Source organism: Lissotriton vulgaris, chromosome 6 (assembly GCF_964263255.1).
Source record: "Lissotriton vulgaris chromosome 6, aLisVul1.2, whole genome shotgun sequence".
NCBI classification, from domain to species: domain Eukaryota; kingdom Metazoa; phylum Chordata; class Amphibia; order Caudata; family Salamandridae; genus Lissotriton; species Lissotriton vulgaris.
Window position 1 is genome coordinate 513,276,087 of NC_141694.1, and position 27,251 is coordinate 513,303,337.

The 27,251-nt window shown below is 44.0% G+C and overlaps 1 protein-coding gene across 7 annotated transcripts in view; it reads left to right on the forward strand.

The window, feature by feature from the left end:
* The window catches only part of MYO6 (myosin VI), a 924,144-nt gene that overhangs the window by 145,327 nt on the left and 751,566 nt on the right, over nt 1-27,251 (forward strand). For all 7 annotated transcript variants that reach the window (XM_086926522.1, XM_086926523.1, XM_086926525.1 and 4 more), the window contains exon 2: nt 22,833-22,977. In XM_086926522.1, the coding sequence (XP_086782648.1) occupies nt 22,861-22,977 (117 nt within the window). In that variant the 5' untranslated portion in view covers nt 22,833-22,860. The remainder of the gene's footprint in view (nt 1-22,832; nt 22,978-27,251) is intronic.

Sequence of the window (27,251 nt, forward strand, 5' to 3'; positions counted from 1 at the left end):
TCACAATGAGTAGTAGATGTTTTTAGGAATAGTAATTATGGTTGTTACATTTTTTTGTATCAATGTTGTGTAAACATTTTTGATGTGGGTGCTAAATTAGTCTATGTTTATTTGTTTATACTAATCAATATGACTTTTGCGATCTAATGAATACAAGGGGTCTGTGAACTTATGGACTAATCATTTGGTTCCTCCCTGGGTATATTATGAGCTATGCTCTGGTAAAAGAAACATAGGACAGGCTTTTTTTTCTTTAATTGTATTGATATTCCAGTGATCTCACTAGATTCAATTTGGGGTACCCCTTACTTTTGTTAGAATGGTTTCATAGCAGGCACACCATACACATTTCTGTGGGTTAATTTTGACTGGTAATTGATGCTTAATCACCAGCAATTGAAAAGAAATCACTACTAGCAAACATCATTAAAGTTAAATTAGCTTTGAAGCGGGGTAGGGCACTATGTCACATTGTCTATGCACGCCAGTGTTAACTATCTTTGACATGCTTGGTGCCCAACTATTATAATATTGTTTGGGGTCATTATTAAGGTACAGAAGGTCATAGAGTCATCTGGTTTTCACTGCTTGTATTAGTTTAATGTTTAGTTTGTGTTCTTTTTGTGAATTACAATATGATTCCTGTTGTTCTTTAATTAGGTAAAGCACTGACTGGGCATTGATTTTATTAGCAGTCCATATCAGAATTTCCAGGGCACCTTCTTGAGTCAACCTTGAAGTGCCAGTCTCACCACTTTCTAAATGGGAACTCTTTGAGCCTGATTAACCAAGTGATTTTATGGTTTCAAATGTCAAATTAAGTCTCTGTGCCTGCTAAATATTTTTTTAATGCACCAAATACAATTGTGATTCAGTACCATGTTACTGAATCGAATTTGGGTTTTAGAATAAATACAGAATCTGTATGTGGAAGAGGTGTGTAAATGGCGTCCCTTCCAAATACTGATTCTTTTGGTCATGTATTTATGGTTTACATCCGAATTCCAGATGAAAAACATTACTATTTTACAACCAAATAAAAACTGGTGATCATTGGCAAGCCTTGCGAACCCCTTAGCCTTAATGAATGTCGGCATGACATTTTTTTTGCAGCTGGCAGAGGTCCCCATGCCCGCTCCTAAAAAATGTTTATTGAAAGATTCACTTTAATATTTTCATTTATACGCATCCTGTTTTCCTATTAAGGAAACAGGCTACATTGGAAAAAAATGCTTAATTTAAAAGTAATCGTAGACATGGTGTTCCACTGACCCCAGCAGTCCACCATGACTTTGACTAACCAATCGTAGAGGGTCTCAGTTTGGAATCTACCTCATTAATATTAATGAGGTAGCCTGAATTGTGACCCACTATGAATCTGTATTTTGTGAACCAGCCTATTAATTTATAGGTTGGCTCCCCAATTCATTCGGTAGACGTTAGTGTGCAAATTGCACCCACCTCTACCAAATCCATTTTAAGACATTCCTAATAAGAAATAGCAAATTGTTATTTGATGCAATTACGATTTCGTAATAGGAATCTTAGTACATCAGCCCCAAGATATCTACTTTAAGATCCAAAAGTGTCCCCGGGAACTTTATGATAAAGAATCAAAATTATCACAAGTGGAGCCCAGTCACCCTTGTTGCCCTGGTGCTCAAGAACCCAGGGCATCACCTTGCTCTTATGTTAATTAAATCAGTTGCCCTTGTTCTTGCCTCCCACTTGTGAACAATGTGCCTTGGTTAATTTAGGAAAACATTTTCAACACGCGTCCAACGTACTTTTCACCCCTCTTTTAATGAAATACTACGGTAATTTTGAAGGATGTAAAAAAATCGGCCCTCAATTATGTCGAAAGAATGCCACAATAGGCTCTGCCAACCTGCAGGACTTACACAGCTGCTTTTGGCGATAATTAACTGTCATGCATAAAATAAAACCGTGAAGGATGTCGTGTATCTGTTTGATTTTCTACTTTCTGCCGATTTTCAGATGTGGTCGGGAAAGTGCTTACGAGTGATAATCGTCTCAGCTTGTTGGTTGTTGCACAGAAACTGCGAACTCTTTTCTCGATCGATAACAATAATTTTGAACAGTCCTAGTTCAGCTCCTCGTTTAGAAGTACGTTGTTATGTCAGCATATTAGCTAATGGGAAATCCCAACGGTTTGTCATAGAAGACCTGTGAAACAGAATTCGGTATACTGCATGTGGCTGTCACAGATGTGCATGGCTTCATTTGGGCTTCCACACATCTCTCATCATAGCAAATGCACAAGGAAAAAAGGAGGTTCAACAGCAGTTAATAGCAATAGCAAAGCGATCCACTGTTGATGAGTAACTATTTTGAGCCGAAGCTAACCTGTGTGTCGCTTTTGTGTCGGAACTGTTACTCAGTAGCTATATTGGGATTACCTATTACTTGTGTCCCATACACGAGAGGTGTTCAGTTTAGGACAATGTGCAGATCATGTCGGAGTTGGATGTTCAGTGGTGCGGGTAGGAAAATGTAGAACTGCCACCTGAAATACTTATTATACATGAGCGGAAAGTTGATCTTTTACATACAGGAACCAACTTTATCACCGTCAAAACGTGCTTTAAAATGTAATTCTCCTTTTTTTCCTTGATGCCTTCTGGAGTGTGGTTGACTCATATTCTTAAAAACAACTGGACACCTAGAACTGTGTAATCCAAATGTAACCTACATATGTCAGCTCACATTTTGGAATAGATTCCCAAGTAATCCTATAAATTGATGGATGTGTCACCCTGGACATATAGGTGGGGCTAGGACCACGAGATCCCTTGGAGCCTACTCCGCGGTTCTATATGGGATCCTTGAACCCTCTGCTGGTCATCATTCCACGGAGTGTGTGCTGTTCCAGTGACCAGACACTCGTTTCCTATCCTGTCTTGTCCACTTTTAAGGATTTTCCCCGCCTTTTGTGTACAGGGGAAAATATAAAACGAATGTAGCTTGAAGTTAGACAGTTAATCATACTTTTCAGTTCAGAAGTTCTGCCTTGTGTTGTTTTTCTGTCTTAGCGGCACCCAGGGTCGCATTTCTGAAGTACATACCTAGGGCCTTATTTATGAAGGCCTTGCGCCGCCGGTGCGTCACTTTTAAAATGGGAAAAAGTGACGCACCGGTGGCGCAAGGCTTACATAAATAAGGCCCCCAGTGCTCATGCTTACACTTTAGAAACTGGGACTGTTCCTGTTGCTTTTTAGCATGTGACGACTGTGTGCATTCATAATTATATTGAGAGGTTGATATTGAGGATGTACATTGTAAATAAATGTTTTTATCACTGTGCAGCCCCTGAATACCTGCTCTTCTCAGTTATCAAATTATGCACCTGCAGAAACGGCCGAGCTAATGCAGTACTCAAATTCCACTTGTGTTGTTGAGAGCAATGCAGGTGAGACCAGCACAGTTTTCACTTTAATTGACTTGTGTCACAAGGAAAGCTGAGGCTTTACGTTAATACCACATCCGCTCAGCTCGCTTTAACAGTTCAGCTCAGCATGACCACCAACGAGATGACGGAAGCATATGCTAAGGTATGCCTTCCCAGCTCTCTTGTGCTGCAAAAGACTATGTACACATTAGAAGCTGTGCCTACCAATGGAACCAGATTTTGCAGCTTATGCTCCAATACAAATGTCACCCCAATATTCATCTTCTCCTCTCAACCACTGCTATCTCTTTAACCAATGTAATTGACTCTTTCATCTAGGAGAGTTAGGTCTCATCACCTGCATTGGCTTTAGTGTATTCACAATTGGTCAAACTGAACTCTGATTTTGATAGTTGCAGAGTTTGGCACATGAGGTTGACCCTAGCCTAGTGTAGAGATATTCATCACTTAAGCCACTAGGGCAGTTCTGATCGTCTGACTCTAGACCTTTTCTTTCTGTTACATTGTTGAGATGACTACCTTTTCTAGGTTGACGTCTTAGAATCGTTTTCGATATCAGATTTCTGAAGCATTTTTGAGCTGCTGACCGTGGGCCATTTATGAGATGATAAGTGTTTGGGCGTTGCAAGTTGGTGTCTCCTGAACATTTTTTAACTGATGTCTCAGCTAGTAACATTCCAAATTATAGGTGTGTATTTCGGTCAAATAGTCAATTGACTGTGCATGAAATTTGTTTGAACCGTTGCTTACTCATGTGAGTACGTTATCAGACACCCCTGCACAATATACAATATTTTGTGTGTGTTTTTTAATTGCTTCATTAAAACTCTGCCATATATCTATTTCATTTACCTGATGTGGATGAGCTTAACGTTTTAACTAGTGTTCTTTCTTTATCTTATGATTGTCTCAAGTACTATAGAGAAACAGTTGTCTAGAGTTTTCTTTCTGTATCTCCTTGCGGCACCCACATGGGACTTGCTGTGCCTTTGTAAGAGTGTATAGGGATTACCAATAAAACGCATCCAACCCAATTACAGTGCACTAGTAAGAATAGAACAGTATAAAACAATGTATAGGCTTGGAATGGAATACCTTCTATGAGTCCCTTATGCAAACTTTATAATGTCCTGGGTGAAAACTTACACCAAGGGGAAGGAGGAGTGGTTGGTGTCATGTGGTGATTTTGTAGTGTGATTTAGGAAGATTAGATTCGGAAAAATAATGCTTCATTAATTGATATTGTGTTCAACTAAGATGTGCCACCTAAAATTCTAAAAGCGTATTAAACATGTACAGTCAGCTGGGAAATATTGGTCAGTTGCGCTTAGCGAAAAACAAACATGAGATCAGATATTTAAAACTTAATGCGTGCCAAGCTGTAACCTCTGTTCTAGATATTTCTAGAGGAGTCAGATCTCCTCAGTTTGAGAGAAGATGTATGTATACCTTTTCTTTATACTGGATGTTAGGCGTGGGCGCTAGGGAAACAGAAGCGTGGATTCTCATCTTCGTTAAACCTTTTTATGATGGGGTTTAGGGAGATCAGTATACTTTTTATTTTAAAGATAAATCTGTTTTTTTCTTGGCTACCATCGAGACAGTTTTCAAACTTTTGCTTTACACATCCTTACTTGGCTTTCCAGTAGTCTGAACTCTTCCTGATTCTCACCAGAATCCTATACTTACTTCGGCTCACCCTTTTGGAAAAACATCTCCCTCAAAGCTTTTTAATTCCTTATTTGTGATAGATGGAATACACAGAATTCTCAGATTGACTAACTTTTTGTTGTTGTGAGTTTTTAAACCTCTGTGTATTGCATTCTGCTATAAACATTGATGGGCACAGTTTGCGAAGTCGTTAGAAGAGAAAAATAAAAACAAGATGGATGGAATGCGTGACTTAATCAAAATGACTTGTAATTGCTCTAGCTGCATTTCACACTTTTGCACTGCTCCAATAGGAACTGTCCAGCCTAAACTTCCAGGACACGTTACCTCCGAACAGGGAAAAAACAACTCTAGACATGTTTCGGCCTTATCTGACCTCATCAACTAGAACACTATGGCACAGCGAGCACAAGGATGCAAGTGTGGGCAAATTATTCACACTTCAGGTGTCTTACTAAGGAAAAACAAAAAAGGGATTGGTGAAATGCTTAAAAAAATCTTTTTACTACATTCCTGTCCATCTTTTTTTTCTGACATTGCTACAGCACACGGAGACTGTCCTTATGAAAATTAGGACTATGTCCTGACAAAGCTAATTACTGTTGACCTTATTCCATACCATCACTTATTTTACAGTGTGCTATTACATACCATTTATATGTTTGCCAAATTGCATTTTAAATCAGCCTTGACATAGACAGGCTGAGTAGGTGGAAGTCGCTATACATCGCCAGCAGATTGACATTTTCTGGCCCATCAGCACACCCCTTTCAGTGCACCACCTAGTGCTTAATTTGCCCCTTGTCAGGCGGTTCACTGCAGCTTGCACCAACAATTGCCCCTGCCAGTGCTGCCAATGACAGTACCAACACAACTACTAACCATCGCACTCTAAAAAATGTGACAATTCAGACTATTCCAGGCCCCCAAAGCTATAAGAATTGCTTGGGTGGCAAGTATTGGTAATTTTGAATGTATATTGAATTAATAAACAACTGTTGTGCTCATCTTTAACTTTGAAACTTTGACAGACAGTGCCACCATGTGGCAGAATGTCATAAGTGCCGTTGTTGACAATTAAGTGTTGGTTTCGAGCACCGGTAAAACACCGGCTCAAATTAAGCACTGGCACCACTCCACTTCTTCATCTTCATCAAGCATCCTCGCGGTGGCCTGTGAGATTGATCGACATATGCTAGACCAGTGGTGCCATCTTGGCTCTCAACTGCTTGTGCTCCTTACAGTATTGTTAAACTTTGTCGAATGAGTCATTCAATTTCTTTGTGAATGAATTTCTGAATGAATGGGTATTTAATGTTTGAATCATTAAAGTTCCAAACTCTTTAGTGCATACAACAATGCTTTTTTAGAAATGTGGTAAGAATTACGCATTGTTTTTTGCATTTAACAGTGCAGCAAAAACCTTTACTGGGCAAGTTTGTTTTGGTATTTTAATTAGTTATTCCTCAGATCCTGCAAACTAAAGACGAAAAAGATGACTGTGAAATGTCACATTTGAGATAGTTGGTTTAACCAGCTGTGCTTTTCAACCATAGAAAGTGTTCCTAACTCTTGCAATGAGGCACAATCAGAATCAATTCTTCAAAATGATTGTATAAATACAGAGTGACTGCAAAAAAACAAGTTTAGCAAAGTAGGGCTCAAAAAATGGTACTAGTACTGCAGGTCTAGTATCTTTGAAAATCCCCTCACCCAACTGCAACCTACTTGACCTCCCTCTCTGAAAACGGAGCAAAAGTGACAAGTTCACAAGATTTAAAGGCATCTTTATTGCTCATTCCCTTTGTGAGCAATAAAAATGCCTTTAAATCTTGTAATCTTGTCACTTTTGCTCTGTTTTCTAAGATAGAGGACAAAAGTTAGTTTGTCTTCCTACTCACCAGAAAAGGTCAAGTAGGACCTAAAAATAGCTGTCCTCATCAATTCTCCCTCGAAAATGTGAGCGGGAGCCCTGGCAAAGCCAATAAGTTTCCCCTTTAAAATGTCAGTGCTATGTTAGTGGCTATGTGTTGTATCTTGAGTCCCAAATCATTCTTGCCCTCCCTGTGGAATCTTGATGTGATGTCACCTTATAGAATGTTGGGAGTCAAATAGACACAGTTGGCTGGGCTGAGCAGCAAGCTGGCTGCTCCTGGTGGGGTAATCTTGTACCATTTTGAATAAAACCTCTTTGAATCACCTGGACCTGCGTGGACTTGATCACTACAAGTTGCCTATGATGGTTCTCATACCAGGCCAAAAAAGGTACTTTTGCATGCCAAGTCCTGGTCTTTATTGGAAGACAGGAGATAAAAGGAAACCAAGACAAACTTTGCTTTTTAGTCAAACCTGGCAAATAAAGGCTGTATTTGTGTTTTTCCTGCCGAGCTAAGAAGGGTGTAGCTGTGCGTTGTGTGGAGCAAAACAGAGCTTGGGGTTTGCAGAGATGTGAGCGAGGAAGCAGCACATGGAAAGTGATCTGGCAAACACATGCACTCCTATGGAGTGCTCAAAGAAGAAAAAATACTTGGCCCATTGGGTCCACACTGATGTTTCTATCAGGGGCCTCCAGTGGAACGACGACACGATCGACAAAATTTCCCTTTATGCACACGATATCCTGATCTATGCCGCTTCCCCCAAGTCTTCAATCAATAGTTTATTTCATGTTCTCACCAACTTTGGAAAATATTTGGGCTATTCGATCAATTTTTCTAAATCGATCCTATACATTCTACGTGGTTCCCCCCCTCGGTTACCCCGTGGATTTTCTATCACAGTGGCCCAGGATGGCTTTAAGTACTTGGGTATTTTCGTTACGTCAAACCCCACACTGTTTTTTGACCAGAACCTGTTGGCCCCACAGCGCAGACTACGAAGCGATGTGACCCACTGGCGTTCCTTGCCGCTCTCCCTCACAGGTAGGGCAGCACTGTTCAAAATGTTGCACTCCCGCGCTTCCTATATGCCCTCCAGAACTGCCCTTTTCCGATCCCGGACTCTTATTTTAAATCAGTGGAGAGTGATCTTCGGCTTCTTTTATGGGACGGAAGAGCGGCCCGTATCGCCCTTCCTAAGCTAACAAAAAGTTAGTATGACGGAGGCATTGCATTGCCTGACTTGCGTCTCTACTATTGGGCATCGCAATTAGTCGCTGTTAACCACTGGATACATGGTTGGCCTAATGACCCAGCCTTCCACTTAGATAGATATCAGACTGGTCGGGAGGGTTACCTTGGGGCCCTGTACAGTAAACCGGTCAGGAAAAGATACCTGGGCCCTATTTAATTTAATTTAATTTGCGGGTTTCTAACGCGCTAGAATCGACTCCCGAAGGAGTATCTCTGCGCAGTAGACCGCTGGGGAACCCGTCCTGGCTTTCCCTGTGAGATGGTCCTTACTGGGTATCTCCAAGGTGAAACCAGGAATCCCCGGCGTATGTGGGGGCCGTTGTGGAAATGAGGCAAGCTAATGCCCAGAGTTGCCGAGTGTGATCTCTGGTTAGAGTAGGCACCGAGGTGAGAATTATCGAGTCCGCTGACCCTGGTCCACGACCCTGCCAGTTCGGGGATTGAGCCCTGGTCCCGGGCCGTCCTCTGCTCCCGGGTCTGCCGCCTCTAACCAGTGAGCCACACCACTCCACTGCCACTATGGCACACACAGTCGCTATATGGCATCAAGCCAACAAAAGGCTGGGCTGGTCGAACGTCCTCAATAAGGCATCACCGCTGTGGACATCACAAGCACTTGGCTCCCTATGTTTCCATCTGGGATTTGACAAGTGGGATATAATAGGTATTTCGACGGTGGGAGACCTTGTACACAGGGGCAAAATACTGACTTTTGCAGACCTACAAGCCAAATATGCACTCACGCATACCAAATCCTTTCGCTATATTCAGATTAAACACGCTCTCCTCACGGCCATCCCTGACATCGCCTCACTGACTGAATCCTCTCCCCTTGAAGACAGATTGCTTTCAGAACCCCTCCTAGTGAAGGCCATTTCATGCACGTACCCGAAACTCTGTAATAACCTCCCTGATACGTTTCAACCCCTACGAGACATGTGGCAGATAGATCTGGGCGTGCTGGATGAGGGAGAGTGGCAAGCAGCCCTGATGTCCCCTAGAGAGACAGCGCTTAATCACCGATTTAGGCTAATCCAACTGAAGATTCTACACAGGACTTATATGTCCGCCCCTCTGCTTGCAAAAATTGGGAGGTGGACGGATGATCTGTGTTTACGGGGGTGTGGCCTGATTGGTAGCTTTTATCATGTGCTATGGGATTGTGCGGTAATACAACGCTTCTGGGGAGTTATTGCTGGAAAGATGAGAAGCTCCTTAGGAAAACCAGTCGCACTGTCACCGAAAGAAAGTGTTCTTAATATTTGGGGCGCCACAGACTTGAGCGAATTGGAGATTCAGTGGGCAGCGTTGGGTTTCCTGATGGCTAAACAAGCAATTGCTATGAAATGGGGTGCTGCTGATAGACCGCTGGTGGTGGGATGGATGGCGGAACTTGATAAATTTATGTTGGCTGAAAAATCTGTCTATAAGCTTCGGGGCTGCCCTGCGAAGTGGGATAAAAAGTGGGGTCATTGGAATAAATATCGTGGTGAACTGTGTGATTCTCCTACTGTCGAATTGGCCATGGACTGAACCAGACTCTTACATCATAATGTGTATTGATATCCTCTTTGGTAATTCTGTATTTTATTCCGTTTTGCCATACTGTCTGTAACTAGATCTCTGACTCTGAATAGATTTTGACATAAAGCCTTTATTTTAATAATAACGTGGGGCCTCTGGAACTCATCCAGAGGTGAACTGTGTCGCTCCCCCACGGCAGATATGGCTACGGCCTGAGTTAGACTTCTATATTGTCATGAACCCTGCTTAATCATTTTTGTGTGCTATTTTTACAGATTGTGATGTGCAAATTGTGTCACTGGATTATGACTCTGATCTGTTTGTTTCAATAAAAATTTTTTTTTTTTAAAAAGAAGAAAAAATATATAATTTCTTGATAAGAGCTATGGAAAGGTACACGTTATCCAATCAAAAGGAAGGTAAACACACTGTGCTTCAGGGGAGGGATAAGCACAAATAGTAGGAAAACATTGAATAAGAAGCAAGCAAATGAGATTGACAGGAAAACCCTCAAGTGATCAGCAATGATCTGACCTAAAGCCACACAATAGGTCTTTAACAAAAGGCAGCTAGAATGTTTCTAGGCAACACCTAAAACGACTAACTGTACCTACAAGTCTGCTACTTTTAGGCCTAGGTTTTAGTAAAGCCGGTGTGAGGAAGACCTTTTGCTAACAATATACATAGTGTGTGTTTGGGGCCCATTGGCTTTCATTGATCAACCTCTTTCAGTTAATGGCTTGTGACTTTGTCAATCACATCTTGGCTTAGTCCAGTGGAGTATTCATATCTCACCTAATGCTGTTGGCTGTTTGAGTGTATTATTCCACCTCCATTCTAGTGTTTGCTTTAAACTACATGACAGGATACTCTACAACCGTAGCCCTCTCTGTCTACTCCTCCTGACTCCCTCCCATGTGTCTTAGTTAAATATGCCAACACTGCATGCTTTAGAACATTAGATCCAGATTTTTCACCTTAGTTAGTACTTGTTTCTTCTTATCAAACCATTTGTCTGCTCAACTTACTCTCTGGATTTATCTTGAATTTCATAAACACTTACTGTACTTTGTGTACAACCTTTTTGAATATCTTTTATTTAGTTTCTTTGCTTTGGGTAGCATGTTCCCTGTTTTCTGCTTGGTGCTTATTTTTATGTATAACCTATTATGGTGCCAAAGATTTTATCTTCTTGTTCTTGTTAATGGCTTAGTAGTGAATGGCGAGAGTAAGTTGCACGCTGAATCTTGTGATGCATCTAAAATGCTCCCAAACTCTGATGTTCTCTGTTCTGGGTGCGACCTCACTGGGTATTTGTCCCCCCCTATGCTGTATTGGTATTCTGCAAGTTCATGGGTTAAGGTAGAGAGTGCATTAGTCCCTCTTCTTTGGTTCTAAAGGTGACGAGAGCTCACTGGCCAGAAGAGTGTTCACCCGTCTATCTTAGTCTTAAGTCCAAAATCAGTAAATATTTAGAAACCATGCGGCTCTTTAAAGATGGAAGTTGTCATCTGTGGCATTTGAGGTGCCTATACTTCCTTTTAAATTTGTCCGTTCTGTTTTAAATCTGGGGAGACATTTGTACTTCAGGTAGTATTGAAACATTGTGTCTACACTAGGGGGTAACAGTTCCTCAGATATCAAAGAAGTACAACTCAAATTATGGTTCGTAAAAGAGAAAGATTGAAAAATGCTAAGTGATCAGACTCATGGTAAGTTGGGACTCTAAATGTGGTGGGGGAATTCCTCCTTTTGGATTTAGTGCCCTCACACACCCTTGCGAGTATCATGCTTCATCATCCGGTGTTGCTCCTCGTGTGGGTGGCGCTGCAGTCCCTCTCGGGCCCCGCGAGAGGGCTCTATGGCGGAGATCTTTTAAGGAGGTGCCACAGTTGTGCATGCAGGTGTGTGGGCCTAGGGAAGATAGTGAGTGGTTACGTTAAAATTACTGAACGGTACCCAGAATCTGTGTTTATTAGGGGGTCCGAATGGTAAATTAAAAAGGTGTGGATCCTAGTGCTCCCCTTCAAAGCAAATACAGAGTGCGGATGTGTGACTCACCGCTGCTCTCGGAATGGGAGCCATAGTGAAATGATAATTTATAAAATCAGGTCCACATGTTTTGCGCTCTCATGCGGTCCCTAGAGGATCCGCTGGCGCTTCGTCAGGAAGAAATGTGAATGAAAAACAAAGAACAGACAAAAGGTTCCAAGCAAGAAAGTGAGCTCCAGGATCCACACCTTTTTAATTTACCTTTCGGACCCCCCCCGAATAAACACAGGTTCCGGGAACCGTTCGGTAATTTTAACGTAACCACTCACTGTTCTCCCTAGGCCCACACACCTGCATGCACAACTGCGGCACCACCTTAAAAGATCTCCACCAAAGAGCCCTCTCGCGGGCCCATGAGGGACTGCAGCGCCACCCACACGAGGAGCAACGCCCGATGATGAAGCATGACACTCGCAAGGGTGTGTGAGGGCTATATCCAAAAGGAGGAATTCCCCCACCACATTTAGAGTCCCAACTGACTGTGAGTCTGACCACTTATCATTTTTCTATATTTCTCTTTTACGAACCATAATTTGAGTTGTACTTCTTTGATATCTGAGGAACTGTTACCACCTAGTGTAGACACGTTATTTTGTGGGAGCACAGGTACTGGACCTTTTCCTTTCCAATTTGCTCCCGGTCCCCCATCTTTTTTGTGTGATAAGTATTGAAACATTACCAGTTTGGCTGTGCTTAAAGGTGTGGGAGTTCTATTGCTTTCATCACTCCTGAATGAATACCCCACACAGCTTTCAGGTGCAGCTATGTTAGGGACTCCTTACAATTTTCAAGTTGCAATACACCTATTCTCAAATCCCATCTTTTATAGGTCCCTCCTAAATACAGGCATAGCAGTCTGTTGTTGACAGAACTATTGCACCTAATACTTGTATATATACCTAGACACACTTTGTGTTACACCACTGCAATTCATTGTATTTGCGTGTTCTTCTAAGAATTAGATTGAGACCTTGTCAGTCACATCCTAGAAGAACCCACAGGTGAATGACTCTCTGACCTATGTCTAGCGACTGTTTCTTTCCCTCTGCACACCTGTAGAGGCCTTGCAATCCAGTGCATTAAGGACTATTTTCTCTGATACCTCTCCTCCTCTGACTTGCTCTCTAGTCACCCCATACTGCCTCTCTCACTTTCCTGGATCACACCCTCTTTCTGCTGCCACTGCACTGTTAGTGCTTCGGACATATATTATCCAATTTATCTCCTGGTCGAGTAAAAAATGCTTAAAATGCGTATATGTAAGATACACAAACAAGAAAAGTGGATCTCATCTTATTGTGCCGAAATTTCAACATGCAATTTAAGATAGTGCCCGTTTAACATTTAGTTGTGCAAGCATTTAATGTAAAACTGCCAAAGCTGAACTTAATATAGTAATGAAAGTAAAGTGCAATTGGCCTAAAAATAAAAAAAATAACATCCAATTGATTTGAATAAAACTATAGCACAAAGAAGTTTATTAATGGCATTAAAATCCCGCTTCTCCTAATAGCAAATCTTAATTAGAGCAAAATCAATTTTAATAAATTCATTGGGTCGAGAGTGAAGCCTAGTTTGATCTAAACTTTTCAAAGAGTTTAAACGTTAATAGTCAAACATGATTACGGTGAAAGACAATTTGATCCCCTTGAGATAGAACGTTGCATGTGGATTGGCTCATAGTCCTACTCAACTTTTTAAGGGCTTAAACGCTGCTTAGTCTTTGACATTCCTCACACCTAATTTAGTACAGACTGTCGTAGAAGGGGTTAATTTAGGAAGACGAACATCGGTGTTCAAAAATATTCAGTGAAAGCTGGAGGACACAGCCGTTCAAATGTCCCAAAAACAACTGCTCCATACAAGGCTGAGGACTTTATTTTAGCTTCAAAGACATTAGAAGATGATGCTTATGATTCTTTGCTGAATTCGAAATTAGATCTTGATAAAACTTGGGCTGATATGCCCTTATTCTTAGCCACCACCTGTTCCAATAAATTACCTTAGTGATTACATTGAAAACCCAAGGTAATGAAATTGGGGGACTATTTCCAGTGTGGAGTTATGTTATCTATCTATCTATCTATCTATCTATCTATCTATCTATCTATCTATCTATCTATCTATCTATCTATCTATCTATCTATCTCTCTCAAATTGTCTCCCCACAGTCAAAACATAATTGTTACTTCCACACGAGTATCACTGCAGGATCCTCTGCATAAGAAGACCCATCATGAAGTCCCCCGACGAAGTGGAAAATCGCTTATTGCTATAGTAAAAGCTGATACTAGTTAATTGATGACTAGGGTATTTGATCACCATAGTCTCACTTCTGTAGTAGGGGATCTCTGTGTATAGTCATAATCTAGTGAATAGTCCCGCCCATGTGCGTGGACCCCGGCAATCAAAAATAATCTCTTAAGTTGTCAAAAACCATGCAGAAACTGCAAAGACACTCAAGAGAGAATTTAAAGACAAATAATGCAGCCTATATCCACAGGCTACACTGTCCAGTACTTCAACTAGAAAGTCCACCAATTAACACCACACATAAAAAGCCTGCCCAGTTTCTACCATAGAGAAACTTGCCTCCCCCAGTAAAAGACACTGGAATGATAGAGAGGAAGGCATGGACAGTCAAGCCCCATAGGCTGCCATTATGTGGCTTAAATAGGATACTGTGCCTTTAAGAGAACTTTCCAGAACTTCTCCCAGTATCCCAGAATGCATAGCAGGTCCTTCTACTTTCAGTTCTTTTTTCCGGCTCCTGCTTACAGGACCCTGGCATTGAGCTCTCCCTTGTTTCAAGGGTTTATTGGATATTTTGGCACTTTTGTGTTTTAAAGGTGTTTCTGTTTACTTTCTTGGTGTTCTCTTTCTCTTTTGTGTGCTGTTTCAGGCGTTTTAGGGCTCTAAAATGCCTGGCCTTTTTGATAAGTGTCCAGCATGTGGGAGGAAGAAGGCCAAGAGTGATCCCCATGATGTCTGCATCGTCTGCCTCCCTGAAGATCATGTCCCTGAGGACTGTGTCATCTGCCAGCAGTTTACTGCTCGGACTCTGAGGGACAGGATGAAGATCAGGCTTTCTGGCCTTGAGGAGAGGCGTCTGCAGGCTGCAGGTGGGTCTGGGCAGGCTGGGAAGGTTCCCACTGCCTCTGCTGAGGCCTCTGGGGGGCTCCCCAGGGGCAGGAAGTCCAGCAAACGGTCCCGGTCTCCGTCGACGTCGATTGCATCGACGACGACGTCGAGAGGGATGACGGCGGTGTGCTCCCCTTCTCCCCGGGGCTCCGGGTCGAGACGACGTGACGGCTCGACATCGAAGATCATGGAGAAGTCGCCGTCGAAGCCACCGTCGACGTCATCGTCATCGTCTTCGTCGACGTCAAGGTCTTCCTATCGACGCCGAAGGCGGAGTGACATACTATCAAAAAGAGAAAGTGCCAACCCACTTTGTTTGGTTTGCTCTAAATTATAAGCAACAGATCAATATTATTTTTGATGTGTTAGGTATATTTATTTTTACCTTTTCTTTAGGTTCTATTTTTTGAAAAAATCATTGATTCATGTCAGAAAGACAACACAACACATATAACACATATGTACATCAACTTATACAAAACATTTACCAAAAAACATTATTACATAAATATATACATTCACTGTACACAGCATGACTTATACATTTTTACTGTTCCAAAAGCAAATATTAACTCTTTGCCTTATTAACCATCAGTGATTATAATGAAAAGAACAGTAGTGAACAAAGTCACGATCAACCAGAGATATTAGATAATGATTCTAAAAGTCAAAAATTGTGAATAATTTAGAGCAAACCAAACAAAGTGGGTTGGCTCTTTCTCTTTTTAATAGTATATAATAAGGTCCAGCCACTCCCACGCCTCTAAGGACCTAACTCCTTTACTTTAAGAAGGCGGAGTGACAAGCATCGACGCTCGCCGTCGAGGCGACACCGTCGATCGCCGTCGAGGCACCGGTCGACGTCGAGGGGCTCCTCGACGTCGAGAGCATCAAGAAGGAGACGGCGACGCTCGTCGTCGAAGACGGAACGCTTGACGTCGCGGAGGCGGCGTACGACGGCATGGAGGAAGAGGTCGACGTCGAGAGGTCGGTGTTCGACGTCGAGAAAGAGAGGGTCGACGTCGCGGAGGCGGCGTTCGACGCCGGAGTCACGGCAGCGACGCTCGACGCCAGAAAAGCGCCGCTTTGCATTGAGCAGAAAGAGGTCGGCGTCTGGGAGTCATTCAGCCTCTCCAAAACGGCGCAAGAGGGATTCTAGTCCCAGAAGTCACGTTGCTTCCAGTGGAGGGCGCAAGAGGAAGCGATCACCTGCTGAAGGGGCTGGATCTCAGCCCCCTTCGCCTAAGGGGTCACCGGGCTCGGTGTACTCAGAGGTGTACACGCCATTTCGGCCTCGGTCGCCGACTTCTCCCCCTGTTCCTAAGGAGGATCCTCCACCCAAACCTCCACTTCCTTCAGGCGACCCACCACCGCCTCCTGTCCCTCCGCATGGGCCTGCCCCGCAGCCGAAGGTTCCCCCTCCGAGGTCCACTTCGCTGCCGTCTTTACCTGTACCTCCTAAGGGGACCCCAAAACCGAAACCCCGAGAGGAGCCAAGGAAGACCCCGCCACGGAAACCGGTGGAGCGGCCACGGGCTGGCAGGTCGCGCTTTCACTCTAGGTAAAGGGAGAGATCGCGACACAGATCGTCCACGAGGTCCAGACGCCGCCATAGGAGGCGCGAGTCTCGCTCCCACACAAGATCCTCTGGTACCAGGGACTATTCTCCTACCTTGTCGGAGTCACCGGACACGAGGGTGTCTCCGATTGATGACCTGGTGGCGTTCCATGACGTCCTTTTAAGGGGCGCTGCGAAGTTGGGCATATCCTTGACGGTGCCTACTCCTAAAACTTCAGTCATTTTTGAGACATTGCATCAAAAACACCTGTCTCGTCCTCTCCTGCCTCTGGTGCCGGGCCTGGAGGAACCGGCTATGGCCCTTTTTCTCACCCCTGCGGTGACGAAGGCGGCGCCATCGAGGTTGCTGAAGAAGTACCGGGCTCCCGATTCGGATCCGGCCTTTCTGAGAACAGAACCCCCTCCGGACTCTGTAATTGTGACGGCGGCCCGCAAACAACATGCCACCACCCTGTCATCCACGGTTCCCCCGGACAAGGAGTCCAGATGGATGGATTCGGCGGGGAGGAAGGTCTGTGGAACTTCCGCTACCTCCATGAAAGCTGCGAGTGCCACGGCGCTGTTGGGCCGATACGACCGCGCCCTCTGGGATTCCCTCGAGCGATTTGCAGAGCACTTGCCTCGCGAGAAGCGTGAGGACTTCCAGGAAGTGCTGAATGAAGGGATGCTGGTGGCGAACCAGATTATCAGCGCTGCAGCGGACTCTTCCCTGTTGGCTGCTCATGGGTTTTGCCATGGAGTCAACCAACGATGCCAAGCATGGCTCCGGCTTACGTCCCTGAAACCAGACGCACAGCAGAGGGTGGCCAACCTACCATTCTCCGGCGAGACCCTCTTCGGGAAGCATGCGGACGATGAAATGGCCCGCATGAAGGCGGAGGCCGAGACGCTCACGGCGGTGGGCCTGGAGAAGCCTAAAGAGACGAAGAAGACGTACCGCCCTTGCCAACGGCGGTTCGGTGGGCAAGGCCGAGGACGTGGCCAGGCTTCGGGACAGTCGCAACATCAACAACAGTTCCGTAAGCCGTTCCAGAAGCGCCAGAAGGGCAGAGGAGGCCAGCAGTCGGCTCCGGCGCCCAAGGGCCAGGCTGGATCTAGGCCCTAGGAACCTACTTCCCCCGGATCTGTTACCCACTCCGGTAGAGGGAAGCATTCAATTTTTTCTGGCAGAGTGGAGAAAAATTACTCAGGACAAGTGGGTGCTGAATATTGTTTGCAATGGATACAGTCTTCGGTTCACCAGCCCTCCTCCAGCAATTCCACCGGTCAGCTCGCAGTTTCAGCTGCGCGAGCTTCAGGCGGAAGCGGATATCCTGTTGAGGAAAAGGGCGATAGAAGACGTACCTCTGTCTCAGAGAGGAAGAGGTCTGTACTCCCGGTTCTTCCTGGTTCGCAAGAAGGACAAGAATGAGTTCAGGCCCATTCTGGACTTGCGACAGGCAAACAAATGGATTCGCAGGGAAAAGTTTTGCATGCTGTCGTTGCATCAGATTTATCCTCAGTTGCAACAGGGAGACTGGCTATGTGCTATAGACCTACAGGATGCTTACTTCCATGTGCCCATTGCACACAAACACAGGAAGTTCCTGCGGTTCCAAGTCGGCACCAATCATTATCAATACACAGTACTCCCATTCGGACTGAAGTCTGCGCCAAGAACATTCTCGAAGTGCATGGCGGTGGTAGCAGCACACCTGAGGAAGAACAAGGTGTTCGTCTACCCGTACCTGGACGATTGGTTGATCAAGGCATCCTCCTTCTCGGAAGCACGAGCACACTTCCAGAAGACGTGCGTTCTCTTGAACAAGCTGGGGCTGCACATCAACATGGCCAAGTCTGTCCCGACTCCGGTCCAATGCATACAGTACTTGGGAGCCTCCATCAATACGCTGTCAGCAAGCGTGTCTCCTTCGGAAGAGCGATGATTATCTCTCCTTCGGAAGGCTCAGGCTCTTATGACATCTCCATCTACAACAGTGAGGACGGTGTCTTCTCTACTGGGATCGATGGCCTCTTGTATCTTCCTGACGCCACACGCACGGCTGCACATGAGACCGCTGCAGGAGTGCTTGGAGGACCAGTGGGATCAGAGGAAAGGATCTTGGGACGACAAGATTCGACTGCCGCTGCATGCGCTTCAGTCTCTGAAGTGGTGGTGTTCGGCGGAGAATCTCCTCAGAGGGGTTCCCTTTCACAAGGACATTCCCACGCAGACTCGTGACGGATGCTTCTCTCCTGAGATGGGGAGCGCACTCCGGGACTCTACAGATTCAAGGAACGTGGTCACCGATGGAGGCCACGTATCACATCAATTTCCTGGAACTCAGAGCTGTTCACTTGGCACTGAAGGCCTTTCTTCCGTCATTCCAGACCAACTCTCGGCTTGTACAGACTGACAATACTACCACGATGTACTACCTCAACAAGCAGGGGGGCTCGAGATCACGCACTCTGTCACAGGAGGTGCAGGCGATCTGGCACTGGCTCCTAGCCAGAGGATTGACGATAACGGCTACCCATCTGCCAGGTGTGCAGAATGTTCAGGCAGACGCACTGAGCAGGCTGGTTCAGGAAAACCACAAATGGGTCATAAACGACGAAGTACTAGGAGAAGTCTTTGCACGGTGGGGAACTCCAGACGTAAATTTGTTCGCCACCGCCGAAAACAGCAAGTGCAGAGACTTCGCCTCCAGGTACTTCCAGCAAGGGACGCTGGGGAATGCGTTATGGATAGACTGGACGAACAGCTTTCTGTACGCCTTTCCTCCCATTCCCCTGATTCCGGCGGTGCTCATCAAGCTGGCCGGGTCCAGGGCTCGGATGATACTCATTGCCCCGGAGTGGCCCAGGCAGTGGTGGTTCACGGACCTACTTCACCGGTCTCTCCTTCCTCACATTCGGTTGCCGTGCAGGCCGGACCTTCTCACGAAGTTCGGGGGACGGATATTACACCCCAACCTCTCGTCTTTGAGTTTGGCGGCATGGCTTCTGAGATAGTGCAATATGGCCATCTGAATCTGCCCGAAGATTGCATGAACATACTGAAGGAGTCTAAGAGACCTTCCACTCGGACTTCCTATGCTTACAAGAGGAAGAGGTTTTGTATCTGATGCCAGCTAAGAACCATGATCCTACGACCTGTAAGGAAGATGTCATCCTCCCTTACCTTTTACATTTGGCGCAGTCTGGCCTTAATGTTCATTCCATTAAGGTTCATCTTGCTGCATTGACTGCCTACAGGAAATGCCCTTCACAGACTTCCTTTTGCCAGATCCCTGTGATCAAAGATTTTCTGGAAGGATTGAAGAAAGTATTCCCTCCTGTCAGGCTTCCTTCGCCTTCATGGGAATTGAATGTGGTGCTGTCCAGATTGATGAAGGAGCCTTTTGAACCTATTCATAAGGCTTCGTTGCAGCACCTGTCCTGGAAGGCGGCGTTCCTCGTGGCCATTACATCGGCCTGCAGGGTGAGTGAAATTCAGGCGTTGTGTTGTACTGAACCTTATACTGTGTTTCATGCTGCCAAGGTTGTTATTCGCACTCACCCTAAATTTCTTCCCAAGGTTATTTCTGATTTTCATGTCAACCAGACCATAACTTTGCCTACGTTTTTTCAGAACCCTTTATCCCCAACGGAGAGGTCTCTCCATTCCCTGGATGTTAGGAGGGTGTTGAAATGTTATCTGGATAAAACCAAAGATATTCGTAGGTCTGACCAGTTGTTCATCAATTACGGATCGGTCAGGACGAGTCTTGCGACCTCTAAGCAGTCCATCTCTAGGTGGATTGTGTCCTGCATACAGTTATGTTACCAAAAGGCTAATAAGACCTTAGGAGGTAAGCCTAAGGCTCATTCCACCAGGGGCAAAGCTGCCTCGACGACTCTGCTCCGTAACGTGCCGATTGCTGAAATCTGCAAGGCAGCCACTTGGAAGTCAGTTCATACCTTTGCTAAGCATTACTGCCTGGACACTGACGCCAGGGCAGACGCTCAGGTTGGGCAGGCTTCGCTGCGGAATTTGTTCGCACAGTAGTGGCGTTATGTGTTTATTCTCCACCGCCGCTTTGGTGTGGGGATGGGCTTGCCATTCTATTCACTAGATTATGACTATATACAGAGATCCCCTACTACAGAAGGAGTAGTTTCTGTCCTGTAACTCCAGTTCTGTAGTAGGGGTATCTCTGTTATAGTCATAAACGCCCGCCCTCCTCCCCGGTGGAGATATTTCGTCTTGTACGGAATACGACAGGTCTGGCGTGCTTCGCCTTCAAAAAGAACTGAAAGTAGAAGGACCTGCTATGCATTCTGGGATACTGGGAGAAGTTCTGGAAAGTTCTCTTAAAGGCACAGTATCCTATTTAAGCCACATAATGGCAGCCTATGGGGCTTGTCTGTCCATGCCTTTCTCTCTATCATTCCAGTGTCTTTTACTGGGGAAGGCAAGTTTCTCTATGGTAGAAACTGGGCAGGCTTTTTATGTGTGGTGTTAATTGGTGGAATTTCTAGTTGAAGTACTGGGCAGTGTAGCCTGTGGATATAGGCTGCATTATTTGTCTTTAAATTCTCTCTTGAGTGTCTTTGCAGTTTCTGCATGGTTTTTGACAACTTAAGAGATTATTTTTGATTGCCGGGGTCCACGCACATGGGCGGGACTATTCACTAGATTATGACTATAACAGAGATACCCCTACTACAGAACTGGAGTTACAGGACAGAAACTACTCCTTATTTATTGAGAGACTCTAGCAGTATCCCCAGAATACAAGGAAAATAAAGTTGAGCAAACATGTTGGCTGTTAAGTTATACGAGGGCAGCTTTTCAAGATTGTGTTATCTATAGAATGCAAGTTTGCTTGCAGTTTAAAGCTCTAAACAACATTCCTTTCTTCTGATGTACATATTTCTGTATTACTAATATTGAATTCAGGTCTTGCTCCACTGACCCTATACTGGGATGAAAGACGGCCTAATGCTCAGCTGTTATAATATTCACCGCTAAATAATGAATCAGTTGCAAATTATCTTACCAATTTATTTTCTCAGTGTATCCAGGAGTGTTTCGTCATTGCTTGTCTGACCCTTCAATGTCCCTCTCACTTTTTATTTTTTATTTTTACAGAACTACAAAACCCAGGTATTTCTTAACTTATGTAGGGGATGACAATTTTCAATATTTTATTTCATATTTTACCGATGCAGTGTTGGCAGCCAGCATTGGCATAGCCAACAGTTGCTCCTAAAAAATATGGACTCTGTGGAAGTGGGCCAGTATGCTTTCAGAATCATCGTTCTTCCCCGAAGCACATTTTATCTGAGCTTCACAAAGTTTAAATATAGAAATGCCACTTATTAATGAATTGGATAGGTAAAAGCTATTATCACCTTCACTGAACGAATCAGCCAGCCAGGCGTGTCTGTAATGTTACTTGCATCAATCAAAGCATTGTATTACTGAAAACATAATATATGTAGGTGTCATGGATGAATAAACTGTAAAGCATAAGATTTTAACCTGTCCTTGAATTTCACATACACCGGGTCACTCGGCTGCTCCTATCTTGTTTCATTCCTATTTCAGTAATTTTGTGAAAGTAAGTAAAATGGTTGCAAGTAAATCTCACTGAACCTTCCTATTTAAAGCACTTAGTATGTGCAGCCTGAAGACATATATTTATTTCATGGTTTAAACTGCTTCTGTTAGAGATATCTGAAGCCACTTTGCAGCAGAATTTAAGCTTTTAGAATCACACAACTATTTAACGTTTTCAGTCACAAAACAGTTACATTTAAATGGAGAAGCAATTTCTGTAGAATCCAAAATTGGTTTTGCATTAGCATAAACCATCATTTGCGCACGAAAATATGAGAGTTCTTCAACATTTTCAAAAGAAAGCTATGCAACGTAGGGGGGCTGCTAAAATCAAGGGAGATTTCATTATTTTACTCTACAGGCTTACAAAAATTGTAACTCCTGAACTCAAAAAGGGCCTTAAGATGCCACTCAGTTAAAACTAATTGTTCTATGCGCAGGTGAAAAACAGTTTTAAATGAGATTGCAATGCACTGTAAATTCAGTACAATGCGTGCTGTGAGCTGCAAATGTATAAAAACAAAGAACTAATTCCTTTTAATTGATTACTGATTATTGATAAAAACGCAGTTGCATGGAAGCCTGTACAGCTGATGCATTGAATTAACCTGTATAATTAACAATCAGTTATAATTGATCTCATTGGTTCATTTCACATTGAAGGAACGTTCTAGTTTGCTTGCAGAGTAAATAACTACGTTTCATTACTTACAGGTAAAGTGTGGCTGGACCCTGAGAGAAGATGGAGGACGGGAAGCCAGTGTGGGCGCCACATCCCGTAGATGGGTTCCAGTTGGGTAATATTGTGGACATTGGACCTGATACATTGACTATCGAACCTCTGAATCAAAAGGGCAAGGTACGTTCACATCTTTAGTTTCTTAAAAAATTCAGCTTAAAAGATATATATTGTTGTACCATTCAATGCATCTACTTAACTATTTAACATTAGAATGGACCCGTTTAGGCTGTCCTCATCAATGAATAGGTGAGTTGGGATATATTGTAATACAGAACAAAAGTTAATAGTTCATTTGAGGCGAATAAACACTTTGGGCTGTCAAAGTTTACTAATGTGAGATTTTAAAAATGTTCTATTCTTTGGATGAAGCAAATATAAAAGGCATGTTAAAACCACTCAGCGAAAGAAAATTAAGCTGCCATGTTTGTTTGAGTGCCATTACAAACAAGCATTTGCAATGCAATAGGTCTCGCATTAGGAAAGTTTGAGCTATTAGTATTGTAAATGACACATTTTTTATTTATGTGTTGGTTTTTAAAATAGCAAACTTAATAGCTTTGTCGTTTACAATGCCAATAGTTTTAACTTTCGCAAATGTGACACTTATAGCATTTGTAATGCAATATGTGTTGTATTTACGTGACTTAGATGTATTGATATTTCAAATAACAATGGCTTTTACATTTTTTAATAATTAATACTTAAATAAAAGTTATTGTAATTTATAATAGCAATAGCTTAAACTTTTGTTAAAAAAATGTGTGAAGATTATGTAAATTGTATTTTCTTGTAACGAAAATCCAAGAACAGATCTGCCTGAAATGCGACTTATCAAGTTCACAAATAAGGACTAAAACGGGGAGTAACATGTTTAAAAGGATTGGGTCGGTCCTTACCTGCACCAATCGGGCCAATCAGAAGTGAAAAAGTCAGCCAAAGAGCCATTATATTCCTCACTTATGGAGCTGCTCAACCATAACAAACAGAAGCAGATTTGCAAACAATCTGCCTGTGATATTAATTCCTTCACAGAGCGGAGCACGGTGGGCACTCCCACCATGTAAATGAACTGCAAATCTAGGACTATGTGACGTCAGAACGTGACGTTATTAGCACTATCTTAATTTTTACATCGCACTCCACCACAAGAGTATGCAGTCGATTTATAGCAGACGCTACTATGAGCAATGTGATTGTGAGTGATGTGCATGTTATCCAACATGGGAGTACGGCGGACTTAGTCTGCCATTCCGAGGTCACTAACGGGTTAAACGTAAATCTCTTCAATGAGCGCATTAACCCACTGAGCTACTTTTCCAACTAAACTACTATAATCCTCTCCTGCTGAGGTGTGTGAATGTTTGCCAGTCACTGAAATTAGACTGACACCCTGTAAAGGCGCGGTTTCGTGATTTGTGCACAATTGTGGGGGTGCAGCCAAGACACACATTTGCGAGGCACAATCCATGCATTTTGTTGCGTCATGTCTCCGGGCACCCTCAAACTTGAGCCGTGCACGACGATTCCACCGGACAGTTGGCCTGCCACTCACTCGGAACAATGTCACCCGTCCAGCCTGGCAGCTGTACAAACTAATGACGAACTGTAAACTACTGTGTTTTAAACATTTACTCGCAACAACACGCTAGCCCCGCATCTTTTCTAACACTAACAAGCACTGATGAGACGATTGGCATAGGATGTGAATCAAACAGAAACGGTAAAGATTTAACAGTAAGAGTTGGGGGGGGTACGTAAAAGTACGTTTTGAATGGAACAGAGGTGTTTAATGAAATTTAGGCACACTTTTCAAGCATGAAAATGAAAAGGGTTCAAGTGACTGAGAAGCAGCACCCTGTCTTTAAAAAACAATGATTTTATGAAACTAGAGCTAAAAGCCTTGTGGTTTCTTTTCGCACTTTAGAAATTCGGAGCTTTATCATATCACACCGCCACCGTGCCTTTTCCAAAATTCACTCTCTCAAAGCTGTTTCTTAATCCTCTCTCGCAGTGCAATTCACGGCAATACAAAGATGGGTAACTCTGTGCTGCACATGTCCAGTAAACTGAAAAATGTCACCATTTATTCGGCGATACCTAGTTTTTGATGAACTTTACTGTGGATGTGGAAGCTCTGACTCAAGCTAGACCCAGACTCCTCTCCGTGCTGCAGCCTCTTGCAGACTGGCAAGACGCGAAGTCTGCCTTGGCTGCTTATCGGCTGCTGCACTGCCCCCTTCACGTGCACACCCGCAGGCGGCCAATCAGAGCGCAGCTCGCGCTCCTCCCAGGCAATCAGGCCGCGGCTCGCCTGCAATCTCCAGATCCTGGGAGCGTGATCGGGTTTACAGGCTGGACGTCCAGTTGTGATTGAAAGGACGAGCTCGCGGGTGGGGGAGGTTGTTCGTGTGCGACCTGAGCAGAGAACGGCGTACGTTATTTAAACAACTACCGGAAGACTGAAGGGAAAGTAAGAATGAGGCGGAGGCGGGGGCGGGGGCGGGGGGGTCGGGTCTCTATGTGTGTGTGTGTGTGTGTGTTGTAAGTGTAAGTGTGTGTGTACGTGTAAGTGCGTGTGCGCGCGCGTGGGTGTGTGTCTCTGTGTGCATGCACGTGCGTTAGGCTGACTTGCTGTTGCTGGGAATGTGGACGGAGCTGACGTGCGCGTGCATGAGGTCAAATCCAGCGGAAAAGCGCGTGGCACCCTCTTGTCCTAATCCCCCCCGAAGTCGATGACTATAGTTGTCGAACTTGGACAGCATCCTACGGATGCTAGTCCAGCTCGACCTAAATATTCAAAATGCTATTGAATTTCCTCAACTTGAATGAATACTTGAACAGTGATTATCAATGTGGGGCATTGAGTCCCTAAAAGTTAGTAATGTTGAAAAAGAGACCATGGAATTCCATCAAATTGTATATATAGTTTTCTTTTCTAATATTTCTTTATTGGGGTATAGAACACGGAGGGTCGGCTCTAGGGCGGTGCGACCAGTGCCAACACACTGGGTGCTGGCTTCCTGGGGGCGTCGTGTTTGCAAGTTCATTATGTTTTTGAAGCACCTACTGCAGGGTTTCTTTTCCCGACAATTACCACGCCTCACAAAAATGTCAAGATAACTCGTGTGATTAATTATCTTCCTGGAGAGAGATCAGTTTTGTATAGTTGAGGTTTTGACTTATGTGAAGTTAGTGCAGAGGGTTAATATGCCTGCTGTAAAGAACGTGTACCAAGTAGATTACAGAGTGCATATAATGTACACAGATCAGCAGGTTACTGCTTTTAAAAGCGACATCCTTTTGTTACTTGCAATTTAGAACTTACAGTCCTAATATTCAACAGTGAGCTATTAACTTTCATCATAGACCTGCATACACACTGCAAAGTATACATTAGAACATTGATTAATGTTGCATTAAGGGTTCATTTGGCGAGAAATCGGTTCTTATTATTAAAGAAAACTCCCAACTATGCTGTTTATTTTTCTACTCTGAGTTTGTGCTACTCCACACTAATCACTCTTAAACCATACTGCCTACCAGTATGGATGACATGTGATTCCTACACTTTTAGTCCTTTGGCTTATGTAACATTTCCTATACACTGATTTACACACGTATTATTGATTGTCTCTGTGTAATGTGTGTTTGATGCAAAGTGCTCGGACACCCTACACTGCTATGAGTGGTGCTATATAACTAATTCAATGCATCTGAGAGTGTGGTTATTGAGATTTGGTCACCGTTAGGGTGCTAGTGAGAGAATCCGTGGCGGAGGTGGTCTTGGGGGGTGCCAACAAACATTGCCGCATATGGTGCCACACCCGCTAAAGCTGGTCCTGAGAACACTCACGGTACTACACTCATGGCTGCTATGCACAAAATCACAGTACTTCGGTCAAGTCAGCAAGTCTGAACAATATAAATGTTTAGCATTTAGTGGAGATCAATGAGCTCCTGTGTTCTGGATCGCAAGTAAGTGAGCTGTGTTGGTCTCTATAACATAATAAAGAATATGTGAGTACCTGGTACAAGGAGTTTGGCACTAGTAGTCTAAAGAACTGCCCAACGGGGGCAGAAACCAATGTTTGTCGAATCACTCTAGGCCCTCATTGAGCAGGCGTGTCAATCACTCTCTTACCATGTGTAAGTTAAACCGTAGCTCAGTGTGTACCAGCATTACATGAGGTAGGATAGCACGATTAATATCTGTAGTGTGTGTCCAGAGGTGAGGGAGGGGAGTGTAGTGTGAGTCTGAGTGTTGTCATGCTGCTGTGGCACAAATGAGTATAATGTGGATGTTCACTGTGGCCTGTGATCTGTTTTTTGCACCAGCTTTTCCAAGTGTGTATTCCAGGCATTACTGATTGGGGTTTCTCCATTGTTATTGG